Source organism: Babylonia areolata, chromosome 7 (genome assembly GCF_041734735.1).
Source record: "Babylonia areolata isolate BAREFJ2019XMU chromosome 7, ASM4173473v1, whole genome shotgun sequence".
Lineage (NCBI taxonomy): Eukaryota > Metazoa > Mollusca > Gastropoda > Neogastropoda > Buccinidae > Babylonia > Babylonia areolata.
The window spans coordinates 41,867,425-41,891,614 of record NC_134882.1 but is presented as its reverse complement, the minus strand read 5'-3'; the positions used below and the strand labels follow the sequence as shown (position 1 = coordinate 41,891,614).

Genomic DNA, 24,190 nt, shown 5'->3' with positions numbered 1-24,190 from the left:
ATGTCATTTTTACCGCATCTTTTGACGGCAAATGAAGTAAGCTGAACTGCAATCACTCAACACTCGCTATGGATGCTCAACCCAGCGCTTCTAACGAAATTCGTGATTCACGTCAGTATACTTTAGCTGACGCTGTAAATATTATTGTGAATGAAAGTCCAAATTCTCAGTTCGCTGCTGATAGTTCACAGTTCACTGCCAAGTTTTTTTTCAATGTCAAATGCACATCCAAAACTAAAATCTCTGATTATTCATATAGGGATTTCTTCTTCTTCTTCTGCATTCATGGGCTGCAACTCCCACGTTCACTCGTATGTACATGAGTGGGCTTTTACATGTATCACCGTTTATACCCCGCCATGTAGGCAGCCACATACTCCGCTTTCAGGGGTGTGTATGTTCTTGTTTCCATAACCCATCAAACCCTAACATGGATTACAGGATCTTTAACGTGTGTATTTGATCTTCTGCTTGCATATCCACACAAAGGGGGTTCAGGCACTAGCAGGCCTGCACATATGTTGACCTGGGACCCTCAGATTGAAAGTCCAACGCTTTAACCACTCTGCTACTCCACTGTCATATAGGGGTAACTTGACAGGAACTCACCTCAAGTATGGAATCAGAAGAGGATCAAAACTGAGGTCATCATGAGAGCAGCACAAGAAAGACGACAAAATCTTAGAAGATTTTCTTCTTTATTGTTAAAGAATGATGTTCTTGTTCGTCATTAGTGTCACAATTTAGAGGCACAGAAATCAGTGTGTAACTGCAGATATTGCTCCCCTTTAACTTTTTACATGGCATAATCTTGCTGCACCTGGCAGACATAACCATCAATGTGACTTCCATACCAGGCAGAATAATTTATGATACAATGATCGCTACAAATGAATGAGTCAAACTGTAAGATAAAAGGTTTTGAACTCTTGGACATACCGAAGTGGGTCAAACTTTTCTGGTTGTGGCCAGACGTTCGGATCCATATGCAGTTCACAGACGGGGATAACCACGCCCATGTCCTTCGTGAATTTCACTCCTCCGATTTCCGTCTCCTCTGTTGTAGCACGTGTTAGCCTGATCATACACACACACACACACACACACACACACACACACACACACACACACACACACACACACACACACACACACACATGCACTTAACATTTCATAATAACCAAGCTGATAATACACACTTCAAATGTTACATATGCAGCAGAAACAATGCTTTAAAACCACAGGGTAACAAACAACACTGTTATGATTTGGTCCATCTATATGCTTCCACCCTCCCCCCTCCTCTAATGAAAGACACAAACACAGTCATATGAACATAAGCCCATATACACATATGAATAAACATTAAGAATATACAGACGTGCACAGAGATAATCATCAATAACACATGCACAAGCACACTTCAAACCTACTATCCACCACATCTCCCATGCACATTTTATGGACTGAAAAAAAAAGGAATCATTTCAGACAGCTGCAGTCAGAGTCCACTCCGTTCTTTGTTGGTCAGAACTGATGCATACTTTTCAGAGAAGCACTATCCCTTCTTGCACTGTATCATATCACTTTTTGTCACAACAGATTTCTCTGTGCGACGTTTAGGGTGCTCTCTATGGGCAAGTTCATTGCTACAGTGCAATGCCACTTTCGTTTTCCTGTTCTCAACTGCAAGTTGAAACAGATTAACACATACATACAGAAAACAGAAATGTGAAACACAATGAGACATAATTTTTCTGACCTTGTTATGAGCTATCAAAAGACAACTCTAAGTCTTTTCTGACCCACGATACATATGCAGGGTTTCATATCAAAATCAAGCAAACATGTAGTGTAAAGCTGTCTTTTTTCATACTGTGAAAACAAATTGTCTAAATCACTTTGTGATTTGACAGTGTACTGACAAAACCTACACAGGAGGAGCAAACTAAAACCCCAAAAGTTACAGGCTGTTTAGCTTTTTACAGCCATTGGGGCTGTGAGTTCAAACCCGCCTTGTCTAGAGCTCAACACAGGAAGGCAGGGCCAAGTCCTCTCCTTCAGCCATTTCAACCTTACTCAGCTGAAGTCAGGTATCCATTCACACCTGGGTGGAGTGAGGAAAATCTGAGCAAAGTGCCTTCCCCAGGGACACAACACCATGCCGAAACGGAGCCTCGAACCCTGACCACTTTTGAACTCTGGATCCAATGCCTGGCCGACTCTGCACCACACTTCAAATGGAGTATGTGCATCTGCATACAGATAACTGCCAACTCACCAATACATGTATCCATTATCTACATACAAATAACTGCCAACTCACCAATACATGTATCCATTATCCACATACAAATAACTGCCAGCTCACCAATACATGTATCCAAGCACATACATGCACAGATCCTACGTTATAAAGCTTCAGTTCCAGTTTCAATGAGGTAACATTGAGTTTCTGAGTTTTATGCATTGTGTTTTTCATGATATTAAATTAATTCTGTTTCATGTTTCTACTACTTTTTATATGCTTTCTTGTTTCGCTTTAGGTACTGGATTGTAAAGCGCTTAGAGCTTGCTTATGCTTGAATTATATATAAAAATAAAATATTATTATCATTTATGATTATTAACAAAGCATAAGGACTGATCTGTATACTATGCACCATATCAGCTAATATAAAAAAAAATTTAAAAAGAAAGGAAAGGAACAGATACCTGACCTAAATGTAAACCAAAAGTGCTGGCCAGGCCTTCACCTTGAGAGCCTACCATAGGTTTGCATTCAAAGAAAAAGGGATAGAATAGATAAACAAAACAAATAAGTAAATACATGAAAACATGATCAAATGAAAGACGCATAGGAGGCAATTGACTGAAATAAAATACAAACAAAAATGGGCCACATTCAGTGACCTTGTGCACACTCACAAAGGCATGCTTGTTCACACAGTATTTGTATTTGTATTTCTTTTTATCACAACAGATTTCTCTGTGTGAAATTCGGGCTGCTCTCCCCAGGGAGAGCGTGTCGCCATGCTACAGCGCCACCCATTTTTTTGGTATTTTTTCCTGTGTGCAGTTTTATTTGTTTTTCCTATTGAAGTGGATTTTTCTACAAAATTTTGCCAGGAACAACCCTTTTGTTACTGTGGGTTCTTTTACGTGCGCTAAGTGCATGCTGCACACGGGACCTCAGTTTATCGTCTCATCCGAATGACAAGTGTCCAGACCACCACTCAAGGTCTAGTGGAGGGGGAGAAAATTTCGGGGGCTGTGCCGTGATTCGAACCAGCATGCACAGATTCTCTTGCTTCCTAGGCGGACGCGTTACCTCTAGGCCATCACTCCAAATTCACATTTCAACGCAGTTTTATAAACTTCACACATGCATGCACACACTGTTGACAGTCTGATACTTTACAACTTAGACATCTGGTGCCTCCTTTTCTTCAGTGACCTACCAGATGACAAGCGTTAGTTTCAGTTTCAGTTTCTCAAGGAGGCATCACTGCATTCAGATAAATCCATATACATGCTACACCACGTCTGCTAGGCAGATACCTGATCAGCGGCACAACCCAATGTGTTTAGTCTGACCTTGAGTGCGTGAATTTGTGCATCAAAGAGAGTGGATTTCTTCAAGTGAATATTTTGCCAGAGGACAACACTTTTGTTGCCATGGGTTCTTTTTCAGTAGGTCAAGTGCAAGCTTCACACAGGACCTCGGTTTATCATTTCATCTGAATGACTAGACGCTCAGGCTGATTTTCCAGATAAACTTCGGAGAAAGCGTGATTCAAATCCAGGCCCTCACGGACAATCTATTGGCAGATAGTATAAGAAAACATGAAACAGTACAAAAAAACAATCACAAAGGAACACAGTGGAAAGACCAGAAACAAGGCAACAGGACAGACACCAAGGTGAAACACTCACATGAAGCCAGTTGGGTACAGTCTCATGGTCTCATTGATGCACATTCCCACGTAAGTCAGATCACTGGCCGATTCACTGTCCACAAGTTTCTGAAAATCACCACATGTGACAGTACATGAATTATCAGCTTTGGTGTGAAGAGAGACAAATCAAAGCTTCCTGACAGTGCCAATTCAGTTCAGTTCAGTTTCAAGGAGGTGTCAGTGCGTGTGGACACATCTGTATATGCTACACCACAAAACTTGCCTGGTTAACACCGGATATCATTATGAAAGGAAGTGTTGGGTACAGCCTTGTCACATTGTCCCAAACTTAAACAGACCTCCACAGCAACCTCATCATCACCATCCTCCTCCATCATCAATATTAATAAAATGTCCCAAAGCCTGTGGCCTTTGAATTTCATGCCCTGCTCTCAGGGTGACCTCAGTTTTGATCTCCTTCCACTTCTGTTTCTGGGGTGAGTCCTGTCAAGGTTTTCGGTGCCAGCCGATTCCGGGGAACTGTCATCGTGGGAATGTGGTGGCAGTCTCCACACTGGGGTGCACACTTACTCAATCTGGCTCCATGACTGAGCTATTATTGTTGTCAGTAGGGGGCTTGGTTTGGAAAATCAAACTGTGAATGCTGTGGTTTGGAAAAACAAACTGAAGCAGACTGAAAGAAGGGCAAGACGTAATTCATGCTCAACTTCTCTACGTCCTCCATCCTGAAGACACATACTGTGTTGGAATTAAATTAAAGCAAGAGATAGCATCCCCCCCCCACCCCACCACCCCTCTCACCATAGGGGTTCTTTTCTTTTGAAATAGGTAAGTCACAATATAAATAATCCCACACAGATCATCAGACAAAATGAATGATCAAGAAACTATTTCTTAATAGCCACAATCCAACACAGAACAGAACAAAGCCCAGTTTTGTTTGTATATATATATATATTTTTTTTTTTTTTTTTCATCTACCAACTCCTTATCAATGCACAGTGACACAAAGAAAGAGAAACAGACTGACAAAGAGCGAGGGAGACAGAGACAGAAGAGAGGTGGAAATGGGAAGGGAGACTACCACAAAACCAGTCCTTCAATTTCTGAAATATACCCGGGTAATCAGATTTAAATTCCTGATCTGTCGCCGAGGCAAAGTGGTTAGCACGCGCACACATAAACAAACTTTGTGTACACTGACACACACACATAAACACAGACTCATACACACACACACACAAATACACGCACACACACACAGAACTCTCTCTCTTTCTCCTTCTTACAAACATATACACATACACACACACACACACACACAAATGCAGACTCTCTCTTGCACACACACACACACACACTCTCTCTCTCTCTCTCTCTCTCTTTCACACACATACACACACTCACTCTCTCTCTCTGTTACACCCCGCCCTCCCACCCCAAGATCTCCCCCCTCACACACAGACACACACACCTTGCCCAGTTTGCTGTCCACCTCAGCCTGTGCCTCCCTCAGACACTCGGGGTTGTGAGCCAGACAGAACAAGGTGAAGGCCACAGCTGTCGACACCGTTTCGTACCCCGCAAATATGAACAGGAAAGCATTGGCCTTCATCTCATCCTTGGTTAGACCTGCCAATCACATCATGTTGCTTGTAGCCCGGGTATGTGTCTTTGAACACGTTAAAGAACCCACAGCAACAAAACGGCTGTCTCTGGCAAAACTCAGCAGGAAAATCCGTTTTGAGAGTAAAAACAAATACATTTGCAGACAAAAAAAAAAGAAAAAAAAAGGAAAAAATATGGCTGGTGCTGCATTGTGGCAAAGTACTACACCCAGAGAGAGCTGAAGGAATTTTGCATAGAGAAATCTGTTGTGTTAAAAAGTAACACAATACAATGCAAAATAATAACGCAACACAACTTGTCAATCATCTGTCCAAAATCAAACACTGTGTCGCCTCTAAATCTGCGAGTCACCATTCCACAATCAATCATAAACCTGTCAATCCATTATTCTTCCTCTTTCATCCAAGTCATTCATCTTCAGTCAGTCAATCAATGAATCAATCATCAAGCTCTCCCATTTTGGGGAAACCGTCAGTAACCCTTCCTTCAATCACTCCAACAGTCAGCAAAGTTTGACTGATGGAACTAACATGTTGTTGCTTTGAATATGAAAAATAAAAAGATAAAAAGTTGAAGCTGCAGGTGTACATTCTGGTTTGCTTGCCTGTGTTCACAAAACGTTTTCATACTCTGTTGTGTTGTGCTGTGCTGTGCTGTGCTGTGCAGTGCTGTGTTGTGCTGCGTTGTGCTGTGTTGTGTTGCGTTGTCTCGTGTTGCATTGTCTTGCACTGCTGTGTTGTGCAGCGTTGTGTCGTGTTGTGTTGTAATACTTAACTCTCTCCATACGAACGGCGAAAGAGACGACGTTAACAGCATTTCACCCCAATTACCATCATCAAAATATTGCAAGCGGAACGCTCTTATACTGAAGAGGTGAATGTTGACAAAGAATACCACAGTTCTGAAGACGGTAGCTAAAGGTTGGGTCATTCAGATACCCACTGGACATCCGAGGTGTCTGTGTAGAGGAGAAGAGAGGACTGGCCGTACTGAGTGAGTTAATGACACAGTTCAACGGACCAGCAAGACAGAAAATAAAAAAAGGAAAAGACAACAGAAAGACAAAGGTAAATGGCAAAAACAAAGAAAGCGACAGAAAAAGAGAAAATCTGAGCAGTGATGTTGCACTCTCATGTCTGGGTTTTATGGAGGACAAACTGGGCTACATGGTACTGAATGCATTGACATTCATTTATTCAGTTTGTTACTAGGGAGACCAACTAAGACAAAGTTACAGTAGTCTAATCTAGATGGGATGAAAGAAACATTTGTTTGACAAGTGTTTGACATAAGCATCCATGGAGAGTGTTTCATCCAGGTAAAAGTCAAGGTTTCTAACAGAGAAGGAGAGTGTTTCATCTAGGTAAAAGTCAAGGTTTCTAACAGAGAGGGGGAGTGTTTCATCCAGGTAAAAGTCAAGGTTTCTAACAGACAGGGAGAGTGTTTCATCTAGGTAAAAGTCAAGGTTTCTAACAGAGAGGGAGAGTGTTTCATCTAGGTAAAAGTCAAGGTTTCTAACAGAGAGGGAGAGTGTTTCATCCAGATAAAAGTCAAGGTTTCTAACAGACTGGGAGAGTGTTTCATCCAGGTAAAAGTCAAGGTTTCTAACAGAGAGGGAGAGTCTTTCATCCAGGTAAAAGTCAAGGTTTCTAACAGAGAGGGAGGGTGTTTCATCCAGGTAAAAGTCAAGGTTTCTAACAAATTCGGAGAGTGTTTCATCCAGGTAAAAGTCAAGGTTTCTAACAGACTGGGAGAGTGTTTCATCCAGGTAAAAGTCAAGTAACAGAGAGGGAGAGTGTTTCATCTAGATAAAAGTCAAAGTTTCTAACAGACTGGGAGAGTGTTTCATCCAGGTAAAAGTCAAGGTTTCTAACAGAATGGAAGAGTGTTTCATCCAGGTAAAAGTCAAGGTTTCTAACAGACAGGGAGAGTGTTTCATCTAGGCAAAAGTCAAGGTTTCTAACAGAGAGGGAGAGTGTTTCATCCAGGTAAAAGTCAAGGTTTCTAACAGACTGGGAGAGCGTTTCATCTAGGTAAAAGTCAAGGTTTCTAACAGAGAGGGAGAGTGTTTCATCCAGGTAAAAGTCAAGGTTTCTAACAGACTGGGAGAGTGTTTCATCTAGGTAAAAGTCAATGTTTCTAACATACTGAGAGAGTGTTTCATCTAGGTAAAAGTCAAGGTTTCTAACAAACTGGGAGAGTGTTTCATCTAGGTAAAAGTCAAGGTTTCTAACAGAGAGGGGGAGTGTTTCATCTAGGTAAAAGTCAGATCTAACAAACTGGGAGTGTTTCATCCAGGTAAAAGTCAAGGTTTCTAACAGACTGGGAGAGTGTTTCATCCAGGTAAAAGTCAAGGTTTCTAACAGACTGGGAGAGTGTTTCATCTAGGTAAAAGTCAAGGTTTCTAACAGAGAGGGAGAGTGTTTCATCTAGGTAAAAGTCAAGGTTTCTAACAGACTGGGAGAGTGTTTCATCTAGACAAAAGTCAAGGTTTCTAACAAACTGGGAGAGTGTTTCATCTAGGTAAAAGTCATCGTTTCTAACAGACTGGGAGAGTGTTTCATTTAGGTAAAAGTCAAGGTTTCTAACAGACTGGGAGAGTGTTTCATCTAAGTAAAAGTCAACGTTTCTAACAGACAGGGAGAGTGTTTCATCCAGGTAAAAGTCAAGGTTTCTAACAAACAGGGAGAGTGTTTCATTTAGGTAAAAGTCAGGTCTAACAGACAGGGAGAGTGTTTAATCCAGGTAAAAGTCAGGTCTAACAGACTGGGAGAGTGTTTCATCTAGGTAAAAGTCAAGGTTTCTAACAGAGAGGGGAAGTGTTTCATCTAGGTAAAAGTCAAGGTTTCTAACAGACTGGGAGAGTGTTTCATCTAGGTAAAAGTCAGGTCTAACAGACTGGGAGAGTGTTTCATCTAGGTAAAAGTCAGGTCTAACAGACTGGGAGAGTGTTTCATCTAGGTAAAAGTCAGGTCTAACAGACTGGGAGAGTGTTTCATCTAGGTAAAAGTCAAGGTTTCTAACAAACTGGGAGAGTGTTTCATCCAGGTAAAAGTCAAGGTTTCTAACAAACTGGGAGAGTGTTTCATCTAGGTAAAAGTCAAGGTTTCTAACAAACTGGGAGAGTGTTTCATCTAGGTAAAAGTCAAGGTTTCTAACAAACTGGGAGAGTGTTTCATCTATGTAAAAGTCAAGGTTTCTAACAAACTGTGAGAGTGTTTCATCTAGGTAAAAGTCAGGTCTAACAGACTGAGAAAGTGTTTCATCCAGGTAAAAGTCAAGGTTTCTAACAGAGAAGGAGAGTGTTTCATCTAAATAAAAGTCAAGGTTTCTAACTGAGAGGGAGAGTGTTTCATCCAGGTAAAAGTCAAGGTTTCTAACAAACTGCGAGAGCGGTATGCCACAACGACAGATGGACACAGGGGTTGAAGTGACCTGGTTAAGCTTTGATTTAGAGCCAATACCAATGAGCTCAGTTTTATCCTCACTTGGATTCAACTTGTTCTCTCTCAGCCATCTCAGCCACATCCACAATACAATTTTTCAAATTATAAGCAAGAGTTGGAAAGTCCAAAGGAAAAAAAATGGGGATGGACGGCTTGTCTTCTCTTACATACAAACAGAAATTAAATGGAAACAAACTGAAAAAATAAAGCAAAATAAAACTGATTTAAAAGAAACTATTCATCTGTAGGTGATATTTGACAACAACCAGCAGGCTTTACCAAAAAACAACAACCAAACACATACAAGAATCAAAACAAATTCCAATGCCCAGTTTAGTTCTGGTCCTGTATGTTTGTTTTCTTCCACAGTGAACCTGACAGGTGATCTTATATAATCGTTTTTAGAAAATCTGTTTATAGCAGACCAACAAAATCACATATCTGAGAGAGAGAGAGGGAGAGTGAGAGAGACAGACAGACAGACAGAGACAGAGAAAGAGACAGAGAGAAAGAGAGAGAGGGAGGGAGAGAGAGAGAGAATGAGTAAGACAGACTAAAGCAAGCAGCTGAGGAGTTAGATACATGATTTTACTCGCACAATCTCCCTCAGTCTTCCGAGACACGAACTCCCTACCTTTTCTGGTCCACTTTTCAGAGGTGGCCAGCTGGTCCCCAAAGTTGATTTCAGCGTCCACTGGGCCACCGCTGTCCCCTTTCATCTCTGCGTCTATCAACAGCTGCAGGAAGTCGTCATGCTTCTGCAGTGATACCACAAACACTGAGCACTATTTGAAAGAACAATGACACTTGTCTGTTGTTCATTGTTGCTTTATAGTCCAGCCAACCACAAAGGGCCAAATCAGGACTGTCAAACCATTCTTCTTCTTCTTCTTCTTCTGCGTTCGTGGGCTGCAACTCCCACGTTCACTCGTATGCACACGAGTGGGCTTTTACGTGTATGACAGTTTTTACCCTGCCATGTAGGCAGCCATACTCCGTTTTTGGGGGTGTGCATGCTGGGTATGTTCTTGTTTCCAGAACCCACCGAACGCTGACATGGATTACAGGATCTTTAACGTGCATATTTGATTTTCTGCTTGCATATACACATGAAGGGGGTTCAGGCACTAGCAGGTCTGCACATATGTTGACCTGGGAGATCGTAAAAATCTCCACCCTTCACCCACCAGGCGCCGTCACCGTGATTCGAACCCAGGACCCTCAGATTGACAGTCCAACGCTTTAACCACTCGGCTATTGCGCCCGTCAAACCATTCAAAATGCTCAACCGCATCAACACAAAACTGTCACATCTACATAAACAATTTTGATGTTGGTGCAACAAACTGTGATTGAGCACAACAAAACACAGCGAAATCGTAACAGTTGGCATCTCCGTATAAGTATCCGCCTCATCATCATCATCTGTCATTTCTCACCTGCGTATCCACCTGGCGGTCTTTTAGAGCCTGATCCATGATGTTGAAGAAGAAGTCCAGAGCGGCCATCGTTTTTGTGATGAACCCCCACTTGTGCAGCAGAACCATCAGCTTCGGGGAGATCACTGGTGGAACCCAAAAAACAAAAACAAAAACAAAACAACAATGCTCTCCTTGTCAGTCTCTTCATTCAATCTCTGTGTGTAAAACGTGTGTACAGTCAGTGTGTGTTTAACATTCATGCAATTATGTGTATGTCATACACGCCCAGCACCAAAATCAAAACCTACAGAGCTGTTGTGCTGGCCACCTTGTTGTACTGCTGTGAAACATGGACGACATATCGCCGTCACATTCAACAACTTGAGCAGTTTCACCAGAGATGCCTACGAAAGATCTTTGGCATAAAGTGGCAAGACAGGGTCTCCAACCTCCAGGTTCTAGAGAGGAGCAGCCTGCCCAGCATCGAAAGCCTGCTGATCCAGTGCCAGCTATGCTGGACAGGGCATGTTGTCCGCATGAGAGACAGCAGGATCCCGAAGATGCTTTTGTATGGCCAGCTGGAGGAAGGCCACCGTGAACTTGGAAGACCCTGCAAGGACTTCAAGGACACCTTGAAGACAAACCTCAAAGCCTGTGACACAGACGTCGCTTCCTGGGAAACTGATGCCCTTGACCGCTCTTGCTGGAGGATGCTGTGCTCTAATGGCATAAAGATGTTTGAAAACAAGAGAACGCTGGCCATTAAGGAGAAGCATGAGCGAAGGAAGCAGGGCTCAACTTCTGGAGACGTTTTCCCTTGCAACACCTGTGGGAAGTGCTGCACATCCAGAATCGGCCTCTTCTCCCATATGAGGACACACACCGACAAATAAGCCTGCTTGCCTACTCATCCGTCGGTCTGACAGGAGAGTCCATACATACACGCCCATGTGCACAGGGCTGTGTGTGTGTGTGTGTGTGTGTGTGTGTGCAAGTGCATGCATGTGCATGTGCATGTGTGTGCGAGCATGCTTGTGTGTGAGGGATTGCAGCCAAACAGTCTGTTTTTGACAAATGGAGTAGCAACATAAATAAGCATCATTATCATCATAATCATCATCAATAATAGCAGAAGTACAGGATCAAGCTTTGTCAGTGGAAAAGTTCTGTAGGACTGAGGTACACGTTTTGACACCAACATCAGAACACCTCCACTAGCCAAAGACATGCAGTGTCTAATAGAGACTTCCATATTGTGAGCTCAGAACAAAGTCACTGGTAGATGATAAAGACTCAGTACCCTGTCAAACATACTTTTAAACCACTCCTCCTCCCCAAGACAACTATTCTGCTGCAGAATAATAGCAGTAATAATAATGACAAATGATAATAATAATGATAATAATAATAATAATAATAATAATGATACTACCACTACTACTACTAATAACAACAATAAGAAGAATAACATATATAAATACAAATATACAGAGAGAGAGAGAGATACCGAAGCAACATTCTAAATTTCAGATATGAACAATCACACACACACACACTCCGTCTCTCTCTCTCATTCACACACAATGCCCAAAAACTGATTGCTGCTTGCGGTCTTGAAAAACACTTTGTCAATTTCGTCAGGAACAAAATCAGAATCAGAGTCCGAAACTTCATCACCTGCATTGTTGAACAATCCAACAACAGCATCTTCCTCATCAGACCCGATTTCATGAATCAATTTGAGTGTTATGTTCCGCACGAATCAGTTTCACCTTGGTGCTACCATGTTGAAAACCATGTTGTGTTGTGAAGTCAGTGTCAGTCAGTTCAAAACCATCAAAAACAAATACAGAATGAATGAACAATGGTCTAAGGGAAGGAACTTGCAAGAAAAGTGTCTGAGTTATCTGAAAATCATGAGTTATCACCCTTGAAGTAACATTTTTAAAAAATATCAAAATCTGTTGTAACAATGCGTCCGACACGCCTTCAAGCGAACGGAACAGTGTCGGAAATCCGAAATTATAGAATGGTGACTGACATCCTTGCTCAGTTTTATCTCCGTGAGATGACAGGCTTCACAGACAGGCATCCAGCAGCAGTCAAGAGGCTAAGTACTGTGATGTGACTGCATTATTTGGGTTCAGTGATATTTGGCCATGTGATATGTATGTTGAGTGTTACGTTGTACTGTGATGTGACTGCATCATTTGGGTTCAGTGATATCTGGCCATGTGATATGTATGTTGAGTGTTACGTTGTACTGTGATGTGACTGCATCATTTGGGTTCAGTGATATCTGGCCATGTGATATGTATGTTGAGTGTTACGTTGTACTGTGATGTGACTGCATTATTTGGGTTCAGTGATATTTGGCCATGTGATATGGATGTTGAGTGTTACGGCTGGTGCCTACTATCGCCGAAGAACATCTCCCAGAGAGTCAGTGTGGCTTTAGAGCCAACAGAGGCACCACTGACATGGTCTTCGTTCTCAGACAGCTACAAGAAAAATGTCGGGAACAGAACAAAGGACTGTATGCGACATTCGTCGATCTCACGAAAGCTTTCGACACTGTGAGCAGAAAAGGTCTGTGGGAGATCATGAAACGTCTAGGATGCCCCCCAAAATTCCTCAGCATGGTCATCCAACTACACGAGGAACAGCGTGGACAGGTCAGACACAGCAACGACCTTTCGGAGCCCTTCCCAATTGGAAATGGAGTGAAACAAGGTTGTGTCCTCGCGCCGACCCTCTTCACGATCTTCTTCAGCATGATGCTCCAACAGGCCACTGAAGATCTTGGCGACGACGACGGTATCTTCATCAGATACCGCACTGATGGCAGTCTATTCAACCTGAGGCGGCTACAGGCCCACACCAAGACACTGGAGCAACTCATCAGAGAGCTTCTGTTTGCCGACGATGCTGCCCTCGTCGCCCATACAGAAGCGGCCCTGCAGCGTATAACGTCCTGCTTCGCAGAGGCTGCGCAGCTCTTCGGCCTAGAAGTCAGTCTGAAAAAGACGGAAGTTCTCCACCAGCCTGCCCCACGGGAAGAATTCCACGCTCCTCACATCAACATCGGTGAGACAGAGCTGAAGTCGGTCCACCAGTTCAGCTACCTAGGCTGCACCATCTCGTCTGACGCCAAGATCGACAAGGAGATCGACAACAGACTTGCAAAGGCAAACAGCGCATTCGGCAGGCTGTACAAGAGAGTGTGGAACAACAAACACCTGAAGAAAGACACAAAGATCAGCGTGTACAGAGCTGTTGTACTGCCCACCCTGTTGTATGGCTCCGAAACCTGGGTCACCTACCGGCACCACATACGACTGCTTGATCGCTTTCACCAGCGCTGCCTTCGCACCATCCTCAGCATCCACTGGAGTGACTACATCACAAATGTCGAGGTCCTGGAGCAGGCAAAGACTATCAGCATCGAGGCAGTGCTGCTAAAGACCCAGCTAAAGACCCAGCTACGTTGGGCAGGGCACGTGTCCAGGATGGAGGACCACCGCCTGCCCAAGATCGCGCTGTATGGCGAACTGTCCACTGGCCACCGTGACAGAGGAGCACCCAAGAAGAGATACAAAGACTCCTTGAAGAAAGCTCTCGGTGCCTGTCACATTGACCATCGCCAGTGGTCCGCAGTAGCTGCTGATCGAGAGACCTGGCAACGCACCATCCACCAAGCTGTCTCCTCCTTCGAAAACAACCGCAGGGCCAGCCTTGAGGACAAACGCAGAAGGAGGAAGAACCACGACGCTGCAGCCACGAACCCAGACCAGACTTTCCCTTGCAACCGCTGCGGCCGACTCTGCTTTTCCCGCATTGGCCTTGTCAGCCATGAGCGTGCCTGCATCAGACGTGGACAACGCCCTTCCTAGATCTTCGTCAGCGAAGCCAGGCCATGAATGAATGTTACGTTGTACTGTGATGTGACTGTATTATTTGGGTTCAGTGATATTGGCCATGTGCTATGTATATTGAGTGTTACGTTGTACTGTGATGTGACTGCATTATTTGGGTTCAGTGATATTTGGCCATGTGCTATGTTGAGTGTTACGTTGTACTGTGATGTGACTGCATTATTTGGGTTCAGTGATATTTGGCCGTGTGATATGTATGTTGAGTGTTACGTTGTACTGTGATGTGACTGCATTATTTGGGTTCAGTGATATTTGGCCGTGTGATATGTATGTTGAGTGTTATGTTGTGTGTGATGTTTCTGAGTGAGCATGAACATAAATCATCGTTAGTGTTTGGTAGGATGTCTGTACAGGGTAACGCACGTGAGTTGCCATTTTAGTGTTTAATGCATGTCTTATTTGTAAATTTTTACATTGAACACGTTTAACATGGAAAGGGGCTATAAAATTAAATCATTATTAGTTAGGAATGAAGGTGAAGACATACTGTAAAAGGAAACAGTCTGAAAGAAAAGAGAAGCCTAATACAAAAAGGACAAGTTTGTTTCTTTTCTATATGAGCTCTGTTCTTTCCATACCTGGTATTTTGTCCTGAGGTTTATAATAATAATAATAATAATAATAATGGAAACTTGTTGAGCATTTTCCTCTCTTAAAGGGAGCTCAAAGCACTTTACAATGAACATTGAACATATGCATACACACACACAATAACTTACAAAAGGAAGAAGAAAAAATAATGATTTAATGCGCAAAAGCATAAAACATATTCAAATTCAAAGAGTATGCATATTACATTACTTAATTACACACACACATGTGCATGCACACACACACACACACACACACACACGCACACACACACACAAGAGTTTGCACAGCTTATAACTAAATGTCACTGGAAAGGTATGGAAGTCTATGCATAGGCGTTCTCAAAAAGATGACTTTTCAGACCACTTTAAAAAAACTGAAATGAGTGAGAGTGGCGAAGATCATGAGGTCTATATGTGTGAAGTAAACAGTACCCTTACCAAATAAGGCAGTGTGAAGTTTGCTGGGATTCAGGATTTCCTTAAAGCGCTTGACATACATGTTGTCTGGGTCATGAATGGACGACACGTCTATGCCGAAGGCAGCCGCCCCAATCACATCCAAGGTAAAGCGGCTACATATACTGTTCAGAACAACACAATCTGATCATGACTTTTGTTATGAAATCTACATTAAATGGCACTCACACTCACAGAAAGCTGCATATTATGTTCAAACCATTGATACAATTCTAAATTAATCTTCATTAGATGACACTCTTGTAATCCCAAGAAGCTGCATATTCTGTTCAAAACATAGTTCACACAATTTTAAATAAATCCACATTAAACAGCACAACAAGCTGCCTATTCTGTTCAAAACATAGTTTACACAACTTTGAATTAATCTACATGAAACAGCACTCCTGGCAATCACAACATGAGGTTTTAAAAATATTCTGTAATTGATGATTCTATTCAGAATGTATATGAAAAGTGGCATCCCCAGAGATGTGACTGACATTTCCTTTCCCTCATTATAGAAATTACATCTGTCACTGCCACTGAATCATTTTTGAACTACTGATGTGCAACTCATCACTCTAATCAAATCTACTTTCTCTTGTAGATCTGTGACTTTCTTCCTGTTCTGAATACCACTTACAAAACTGCTCTATATAAAAAGAAAAAAAAAGTCACTCCCTTAATACAAAGCTCCAAATCATGACTCACTCTTTCAGTTCAATCATTTCTCCTCTTGATGCCACTTCATTCAGATGATCCTTGAATGTGACAGTAATGCGCTGAATGGCATGTGTCATCTGTTATAAAAAAAACACACAACCAAAAAACCACCAAAACTCATTATTATCATCAACATCGAAAACAATGAAAATGGGGTTTTGAAAAATAAAGAAAATGATGAAATAAAATTACATGCACACATATATGACTATATTTTTCCCAAAAGGCAGTCATCTGTTGTGATTCTATCCTGCACTGCGCTCAGAGCTGTTCAGTGAATCACTGTGTTCATCCATTGTATCACTTGTCAAGTATTGTCTGTCCCTTTCTGGGCTGACCCAATTTATTTCTTTTTTAAAGAAAAAAAAAAAGCACATCTGAGATGATTGAAGCATAAAAAGAAATTAACTGAAATGGTTTCAAACCACTGAAGTTTTTAAGATGCTGGCAACAGCCATCCTTGCAAAAATAAATATCACTGAAAACTACAAATGTACATTTTGTAAAACTGATAAAGAAACACTCAACCACTTGCTCACCACAAGCAGCATTATAGCATCTGGTTTCAGGAAAGATGTAGAGAATTTCTTAAATAACCACACCAATAAGAATTCACTGCCCTGATGGCTGTACAAGGCAATGGGACCTTTAACACTTTTAACCTTTAACCCTAACTCCAGAGTGAACAGTGGGTAACGGCCAAAGGGGAGGAGAGCCACACCCACCCTCCTGATCTTGCCAGAACTGAAGGTGGGGGAGAGGGTGACCCGCAGGTGTTTCCAGTGATCCCCCTGAGCCTCCGTCATGAAGTCTGTAAACGGCTTGTAGTTGAATATGGGCCGGACCTGCAAAAAGACCGGCAAAGGCCAATCACCTATGTGTGACAACTCCTCTTCTTTCTGAGCAGTTTATTGGCACAGTGTGCGGAGGATTTTGCATATTATCATTTTTGTGTACTCCCCTTTATCTGTGAGTATATTCTGACTGCATGTCACTTAGCTGTGTGTGATTATTAGATCAAATATTCTATTGGTAATGTGTGTACAGTATTTTGCTTTTTTAAAATATATTTTATATAGTATCTGTTTACCTTCCATTATTTTCTGCTTTATGCAGTCTAGATCACTTTGTATTTTATCATTTCATATATAATATGTTAACTCCCCTATTTCATTTTTTTCTTTTATGCAGTGTAGATCATTGGGCATAGCATGACATGGGTTATCTGACCTTTGCTGTGTTGGGCATAATATGTTTACTGCGAATAGGTGTTCTAGCTGAAATGTGTGAGTGTGGTTGGACTCTGTGTTGTTCTGTGGAGCTAATTCATATGTCACTTTTATGTCAGCAAAATGTGTCAACAAAATCTCTCTTAGAGATAATAAAGTATTCTTGTGTCTTTATCTTCTTCTTCTTCCAACCGCTTGTATCATCTAGGGTTTATTGTTGCTTATGGTCCAGCTGATGGCACAGGGCCATATCAGAACTGCCAAACCATACTAATTCTCAACTGCATCAGCACAAAACTCACATATATTAAATAAACAAACAAAAAACAAGAAACAAACAAAAACAAAAAAACCCACCAAGACAAACCCACAAAAGACAGTTCATGACATTATCTTAACCATTTAGCTGCTTGGAGCAAATAAGACTAGACACTGCTTCCGCTTAATTTATCATCCCCAGATTACAAAAAAAAAAAAAAAAAAAAAAAAAAAAGGAAAAAAGGAAAAAAAGCAACAAAAAAACACTTCAAAGCCAAACAAAAAATGAATTTAAAAAGGCCATACTGGCAAATAACACTGCAGAATGGACAGCTAGTGCCCATCCCAATGTTAACAATTTCACTACCTAGTCGCCAGAGCAAAACATCACACAGTAAATCATAGATAGTGTATTGTGGGGAGAAAGAGCTGACATTTAGCAATGAGCAGAAAGGCTTCACACCCAAGCCCTCTGCTTGCTGAAAAAGCAATATACAGATACATGCAGACAAGAAAGTGCAACTGGGTATCCAGGCAGTTTCAGTTTAAAGGAAGTGTCAAAAAATGTGGACTGATCCATATACACTACGTCACATCTGCTTTGGAAAAAAAACCCAAGAAAAACAAGAGTAGATGCCTGACCTTCATGTACAACCAACACACTGGTGAGGCCTTGTTCTAAACTTTGCTAATTCAGTTACACAATTACTTGGTAACACTGTAAAATAAACATTTTAACCAAGATTGGGTTTAAACATACTATAATTGATAAGCAAGAGAATTGTTATCTACATGTCTATACAAATCTTGCAAAAAAAAAACTTATCTTTTAAACTGCCCTTAACTTTCTCTTTAAACCCATGTGAGATGTACACTGGAATTGTGTTGGTTCAACTAGAAACTAGCTGCTTGATCCAATTTCATTCAAGATAGTATGAATACTGTTTCAGGAGTTGGTTTTGATATACATTATGTTAGTGCTGTGTAAACTGAAGACTCAACCAAACATGATGCTGTGTTTCATGATCCATCAAAGGTGTCTTCTCGATATCTGTCAGCATCACGGCAGCTGTTTAGGAGAAGTGCGGACCAGAGTCATGAGGTATAAAAAACAGGTCTACTGACAGATGGACAATAAATTTCTAGACGTTACCTCTCGTCCATGTCAATCACTGGGCTTCAGTTTTGCATGTTAGAAATATGTTTCAGATCACACAACATTTGATAGCTCTCTGTCTAATCATGGAAGGAAAATATTTCAAACAGGAAATGTCAGTTCCTTATAGCAATTAAGACTTGAATGCATACATGCAGTCTATTCTATTTTAATCAATACAGTCTATTTCAACATAACAACAGTAATAAAGACAAAAAAACAACAACAAAAAACAAAAAAAAATTATAATAATAATGCTCTTTGTACCTCTACCTTGGCAGTCTTTATCAGAAAGGGAAATAATACTAAAAACTAACAAAAAAGTGTGATTACATCATTGATGAGGACAAGAAAGTGTGTATGTTAATGTATATCTGTATGTGCATGCATGCACACACACATGTGTGCGTAAATTGTGCATTCATGTACACACACACGCATGCACACACACACACACACACACATCCATGAATACATTAACTGTGAATGAACTATGTTCGTGAAATTTGAGTGCATGTGTCAATGTAGATAATCATACACACTTGTGACTGTCCAGTACTCACGGTTCTGTTGGGGAAACAATGAAACTGCTTCACAAAGATTTCCTTCAACATGTCCAGGTCAGACACCACAACTGCTGGGCCAATGAAAGAGCTCATTCTGTAGACACACACACACACACACACACACACACACACATGCATGCATGCATGCATGCACACAGACACACACACAGACACACACACACACCATATGCATGTATTCTTTATCATTATCAATAATAATGGGTGCCTATGTAGCACTGTATCCAGAAAGCTGCTTTATAAAACACATAATATTATATGTAACACATTACAATTAATGTTACATATCACACATCAAAATGCAGCAAGCAAAGCATGCACAAACATAAAAACAATGCAGAGATAGACGCAACATGATAAGCATACATTCAAAAATACACACATACCTGCAACCCCCCTCCCTCCTCACAGACACACACACACACACACACACACACACACAGTCATTCACTCACTCACTCACTCTCACATACATTAAGACACTCACTCATACTCTCACATATATGAACACACACACACACAGACACACACAGACACACACACACAAATTGACACACAGACACAGACACGCACACACACACATACACACACATAGGATCACACCAACTCACCCATAGACCTTGCCACACTGTTTACCGTATTTCTGAAGTGCACCTATGGCACCCTGTAATCAAAGAACATTACACACCAGCTTAAAAAAGTACAACAATAACAACAACAAAACAGCAACAACAACAAAATCAAACATAACAGCACTGAATAACCTGATCTCTTACAGACTCTGTTTGAGAAATCATATCCAGTGTGCAATGCTATTTTAGAATGTTCTATGCCAGTTTAAACCAAGAAGTGAAGGTGGAAATGTTTTGTGGTATATATACTCTTGTTAAGCCTAGAAGCTGAAGATTCATTAAAACAAAAATACACAATTTGTTTGAATCTAAAATTAAATGAAAATGCGATAACCTTTGTTTTCTACACTGACATAATTACAGACTCATTTCTTGATATGCTAATCTCTCCTTGGGAAGACACACACACACACACACACACACACACACACACACACACATATGCGTGCATGCGCATATATATATATATATATATATATATATATATATATATATATATATATATATATAATATAAGTTACACTCACTCATTTGTAAACTATATTCTCTCAAGATACAAAATAGAAGAATATCATGTAATGGTCACATGTCAAACATGCAGCTTCAAGATGAAACGGTTATCACACATACCTTTGATTGGAAACAACATATAAAAAGTTTTGTTTTTGTTTTTGTTTCTTACAGTAAAGGCTGCACATGTCATCTATAGACTCTGAGAAGTTTTGTGTGAAACAATGTGCAAATTTTAACTGGGTAATTGTTTATTCACAAGAAGAGAAAATCAATATTTGACATATCTTGAATTAAGTAGTGTTAGAAAAGAAAGTACACATGATGAAATATACATACAAATGATTTTGGGTGAAATGGATGTTGTTGTTTTTTTCTCTATGTCATGATTATTTCAAATGATTTATTCATAGTAGTTTTCCTCAGAATGCTGTGTTTGTATATTACGCACTTTTCGTTTTTGTTTGCTTTTTTTTTCCTGTTTTATTCAATTTGTCTCCTCTCCTTTCACATATATGTTTTTAGTTTATTTCCCCTCTGTTATCAAAATGGAAACCCAAAAAATGTTATTTTAAAACAAGTATTTGATTCTGAACTAAACAGAAGTCTGACAAGATAATCCCAGCCAAAAATCTTGTAGCCGCAGAACATTTCACAGTGGTCTGATGCCTGTTGCAAGTTGTTTGAGAATAAACCAACCCGCCATTCTTACCCACTTCATTGGTTTAAACAGTAGAGGGGGTGTGCAGCATGCTCAAAGTAAACATAGGTGACTAATGCAAATAATGGGTGTAATTACAAAACCAAATATACCTTGTAAACATACAAAAATAGTCACCGAATATGGTTAAAATCCTTTCATCAAATGAGCAATTTCCTAACAAAATTTTAGCCTTTCAGTGACCTGTAAAATAAGGAAACAGAGACGCGCATGCACACGCCATCCTCTCTAAAAATAACCAGGGAGTCCCGACAAAAATCCGACAAACGTTGGTCTGCACACCCTCCCAAATATTTCATTTGAAAATGTCACAATACAAAGACAGTGAACTCTTACCAACTTAATCATATCCCAGAAGTTTCCAATATCAGGGAGAGCTCTAGGGCAGGGGATCCCCATCTTGGAAAACAAACAGAAGGTTCTGTACGATTTCCTGAAACACAACCAGTCATAGGATGTAAAGAAGATGCTCAAACACTGATTATTATATTTTGAATTGTGTTGTACTGTATTGTATTGCATTGTATTGTGCCATTACATGAACTGTATTACACTGCACTGGATTGCATTGTATTGTATTGTTTTGTTTTGGACTGGACTGTGTTGGAATGCCTTGTATTGAATTGTATTGTATTGTATTGTATGCAAGATGCTCAAACATTGATCGTGTACACAAGTGACACTGACTGTCCCTTTACATATACTATCAACATCACACTGAATGCTGTCAATTACAAGTATTACTATGGGAGTGAGAGAGAATGAATGAATGAATGGTTTATTTCTGATACTGTGACAGGCCAAGGCCTCCTATATGAAGTGGAGGTTAACGCAATAGTTCATCACGCATAGTAAATGTACATAATGGAACATATGCATTCATACACACATGTAATATGAACATAATCAAGCTCTGAGTTCAAAGCCTCAACGTAAAAACAGATTTTCAGTGCCTTTCGATTTCCAGATTATATCAGCATATTGAAATAGAAGAAACAAAGTTCTCCACAGTAGTTTTCTTTTAAGTTCTTCTCTTAACCTCTGGGTTACAGGACATACAAGTACAGAGTGCACTCCATGTTCTTGACATTTTCCACATAATGGATATATTAAGTCTTGAGCTGTATATGTCCCATATCTAGAACTATGGACACAATTGTCTGACACACTGAATCAAAACTGATATACCCTGAATTATTGTATCACTTAGATTCAAAGCAAGAGAGACAGACAGACAGACACAGAGAAAGGACTTTTTTTCTTCTTCCTGAATTACTGTTATTGAAAGTAATTGATAAGCTCTCACCCTAAGGATGTCACGAGGAGCTAAAATGAAAGAAATACTTTGCAAACAAAAACAACAAAAAATGAAAAGATAAGAACGCAACGAAAACAGGGAGAGAGTATATATATATATATATATATATATATATATATATAGAGAGAGAGAGAGAGAGAGAGAGAGAGAGAGAGAGAGAGAGACAGACAGACAGACAGACAGACAGACAGATATAGATATGTATGTATATATATATATATATATATATATATATATATATATATATACATACACAGAGAGAGATGTATGTATTATGTATATCCATCTATCTATCTATTTACATATATCTATCTATATCTATCAATTAATCAATCAAAATATATATATACATATATGTATACTCCAACACACACACACACACACACACACACACACACACACACACACACACACACACGTGTATATATGCATATGTATGTGTCTGTGTGTGTGCATAATTGCATGAGTTCATGTGTGTGTGTGTGTGTGTGTGTGTGTGTGTGTGTGTGTGTGTGTGTGTGTGTAAATAAAATCTTGCTTTACTTCAAGACTTTGGGAGTGGGGGGCAGTTTATTACTTTACGACAGAGAGGCACATACACACATGGCAAACATGAAATACATCACTTTGGTTGAGTGGTGGCCTTGTCATAAATAATGTGCCAATCATGGATGCAAGAGCCCACTGATTCAAGCCCCATAAAGGAATGTTCCTCTACTGGACCTTAAATGGTGGGCTAGGTTCTGGTCATTTGGACGAGACGACAAAAGTGAGGTCCCATGTGCAGCATGCACTTAGCATCCATTTACTCAATCAACCCTGGGTAGTGCTACAGCCTTGACAAGGCTTTCGTATCATATTGCTGTGGAACAAAACGCATAAAACATACTGTTTTTCCTACAAATGTTATGTGGATACATCTGCAAATACTGTAAAAATCAGTTCCCTTTCTTTGCAGTTTACACATCTGTAGAAACATGAAAACCGTTTTAATGAGATGAATTTTGTCGCCTGAGCAATGCTGCAGCAAAGGGCTCAATTAGTTAAAGCGCCTACAATAACAAAAGGTTGTTTCTGGCAAACAATCTGTAGAAAAATCCACAGTAAAAAAAAAAAAAAAAAGTAAAAAAAAGAAAAAAAAAGGTCCTTTCTCTCTGTCTGTCTGTATCTCTCATCTCTGAATTCAAACCATACAGTAATACAGGTTATATCAAAGTTGTGATTCAGAGTGTCAGACATTCGTGTCCATAGTTAAATATATGGGACATATACAGCTAAAGACATGTGTCCATTATGTGAAAAATGTCAAGAAGATGGGGTTGCACTTTGCACTTGTATGTCCTGTAACCCAGAGGTTAATTAAGAGAAGAACTTATTTGAAAAATACTATGGATAACGTTGTTTTTTCCCACTTCAGTATGCTAATTGCTAGTGTCATCTGGAAATAAAAAGGCAGTAAAAGATCTCATTTTGCTTTTAAATTAACCTTTAAACTCAAAGCTTCAATAACAGACTGACAGACAGAGGCACACCCAGATGCACAGAATGACTGACCATAAGTACATCAGCAGCAGAACCAGCACAATCATCAGGAGCCAGCCTGTCTTGCTCATGGAGTAGAACCATTCTGTTGCACAGCTTATGGAGTGCAGCCAG

At 40.4% G+C, this 24,190-nt stretch overlaps 1 protein-coding gene across 3 annotated transcripts in view; it reads right to left on the bottom strand.

The window, feature by feature from the left end:
* The window catches only part of LOC143284043 (cytochrome P450 3A41-like), a 32,401-nt gene that overhangs the window by 6,667 nt on the left and 1,544 nt on the right, over positions 1-24,190 (bottom strand). For all 3 annotated transcript variants that reach the window (XM_076590647.1, XM_076590649.1, XM_076590648.1), the window contains exons 2-13: positions 24,089-24,190; positions 21,553-21,649; positions 19,965-20,017; positions 19,333-19,429; positions 16,852-16,971; positions 16,115-16,203; positions 15,383-15,525; positions 10,435-10,559; positions 9,630-9,753; positions 5,395-5,552; positions 3,937-4,025; positions 940-1,077 (exon numbers count right to left, since the gene is read on the bottom strand). The exon at positions 24,089-24,190 is cut by the window's right edge. In XM_076590647.1, the coding sequence (XP_076446762.1) occupies positions 940-1,077; positions 3,937-4,025; positions 5,395-5,552; positions 9,630-9,753; positions 10,435-10,559; positions 15,383-15,525; positions 16,115-16,203; positions 16,852-16,971; positions 19,333-19,429; positions 19,965-20,017; positions 21,553-21,649; positions 24,089-24,190 (1,335 nt within the window). The remainder of the gene's footprint in view (positions 1-939; positions 1,078-3,936; positions 4,026-5,394; positions 5,553-9,629; positions 9,754-10,434; positions 10,560-15,382; positions 15,526-16,114; positions 16,204-16,851; positions 16,972-19,332; positions 19,430-19,964; positions 20,018-21,552; positions 21,650-24,088) is intronic.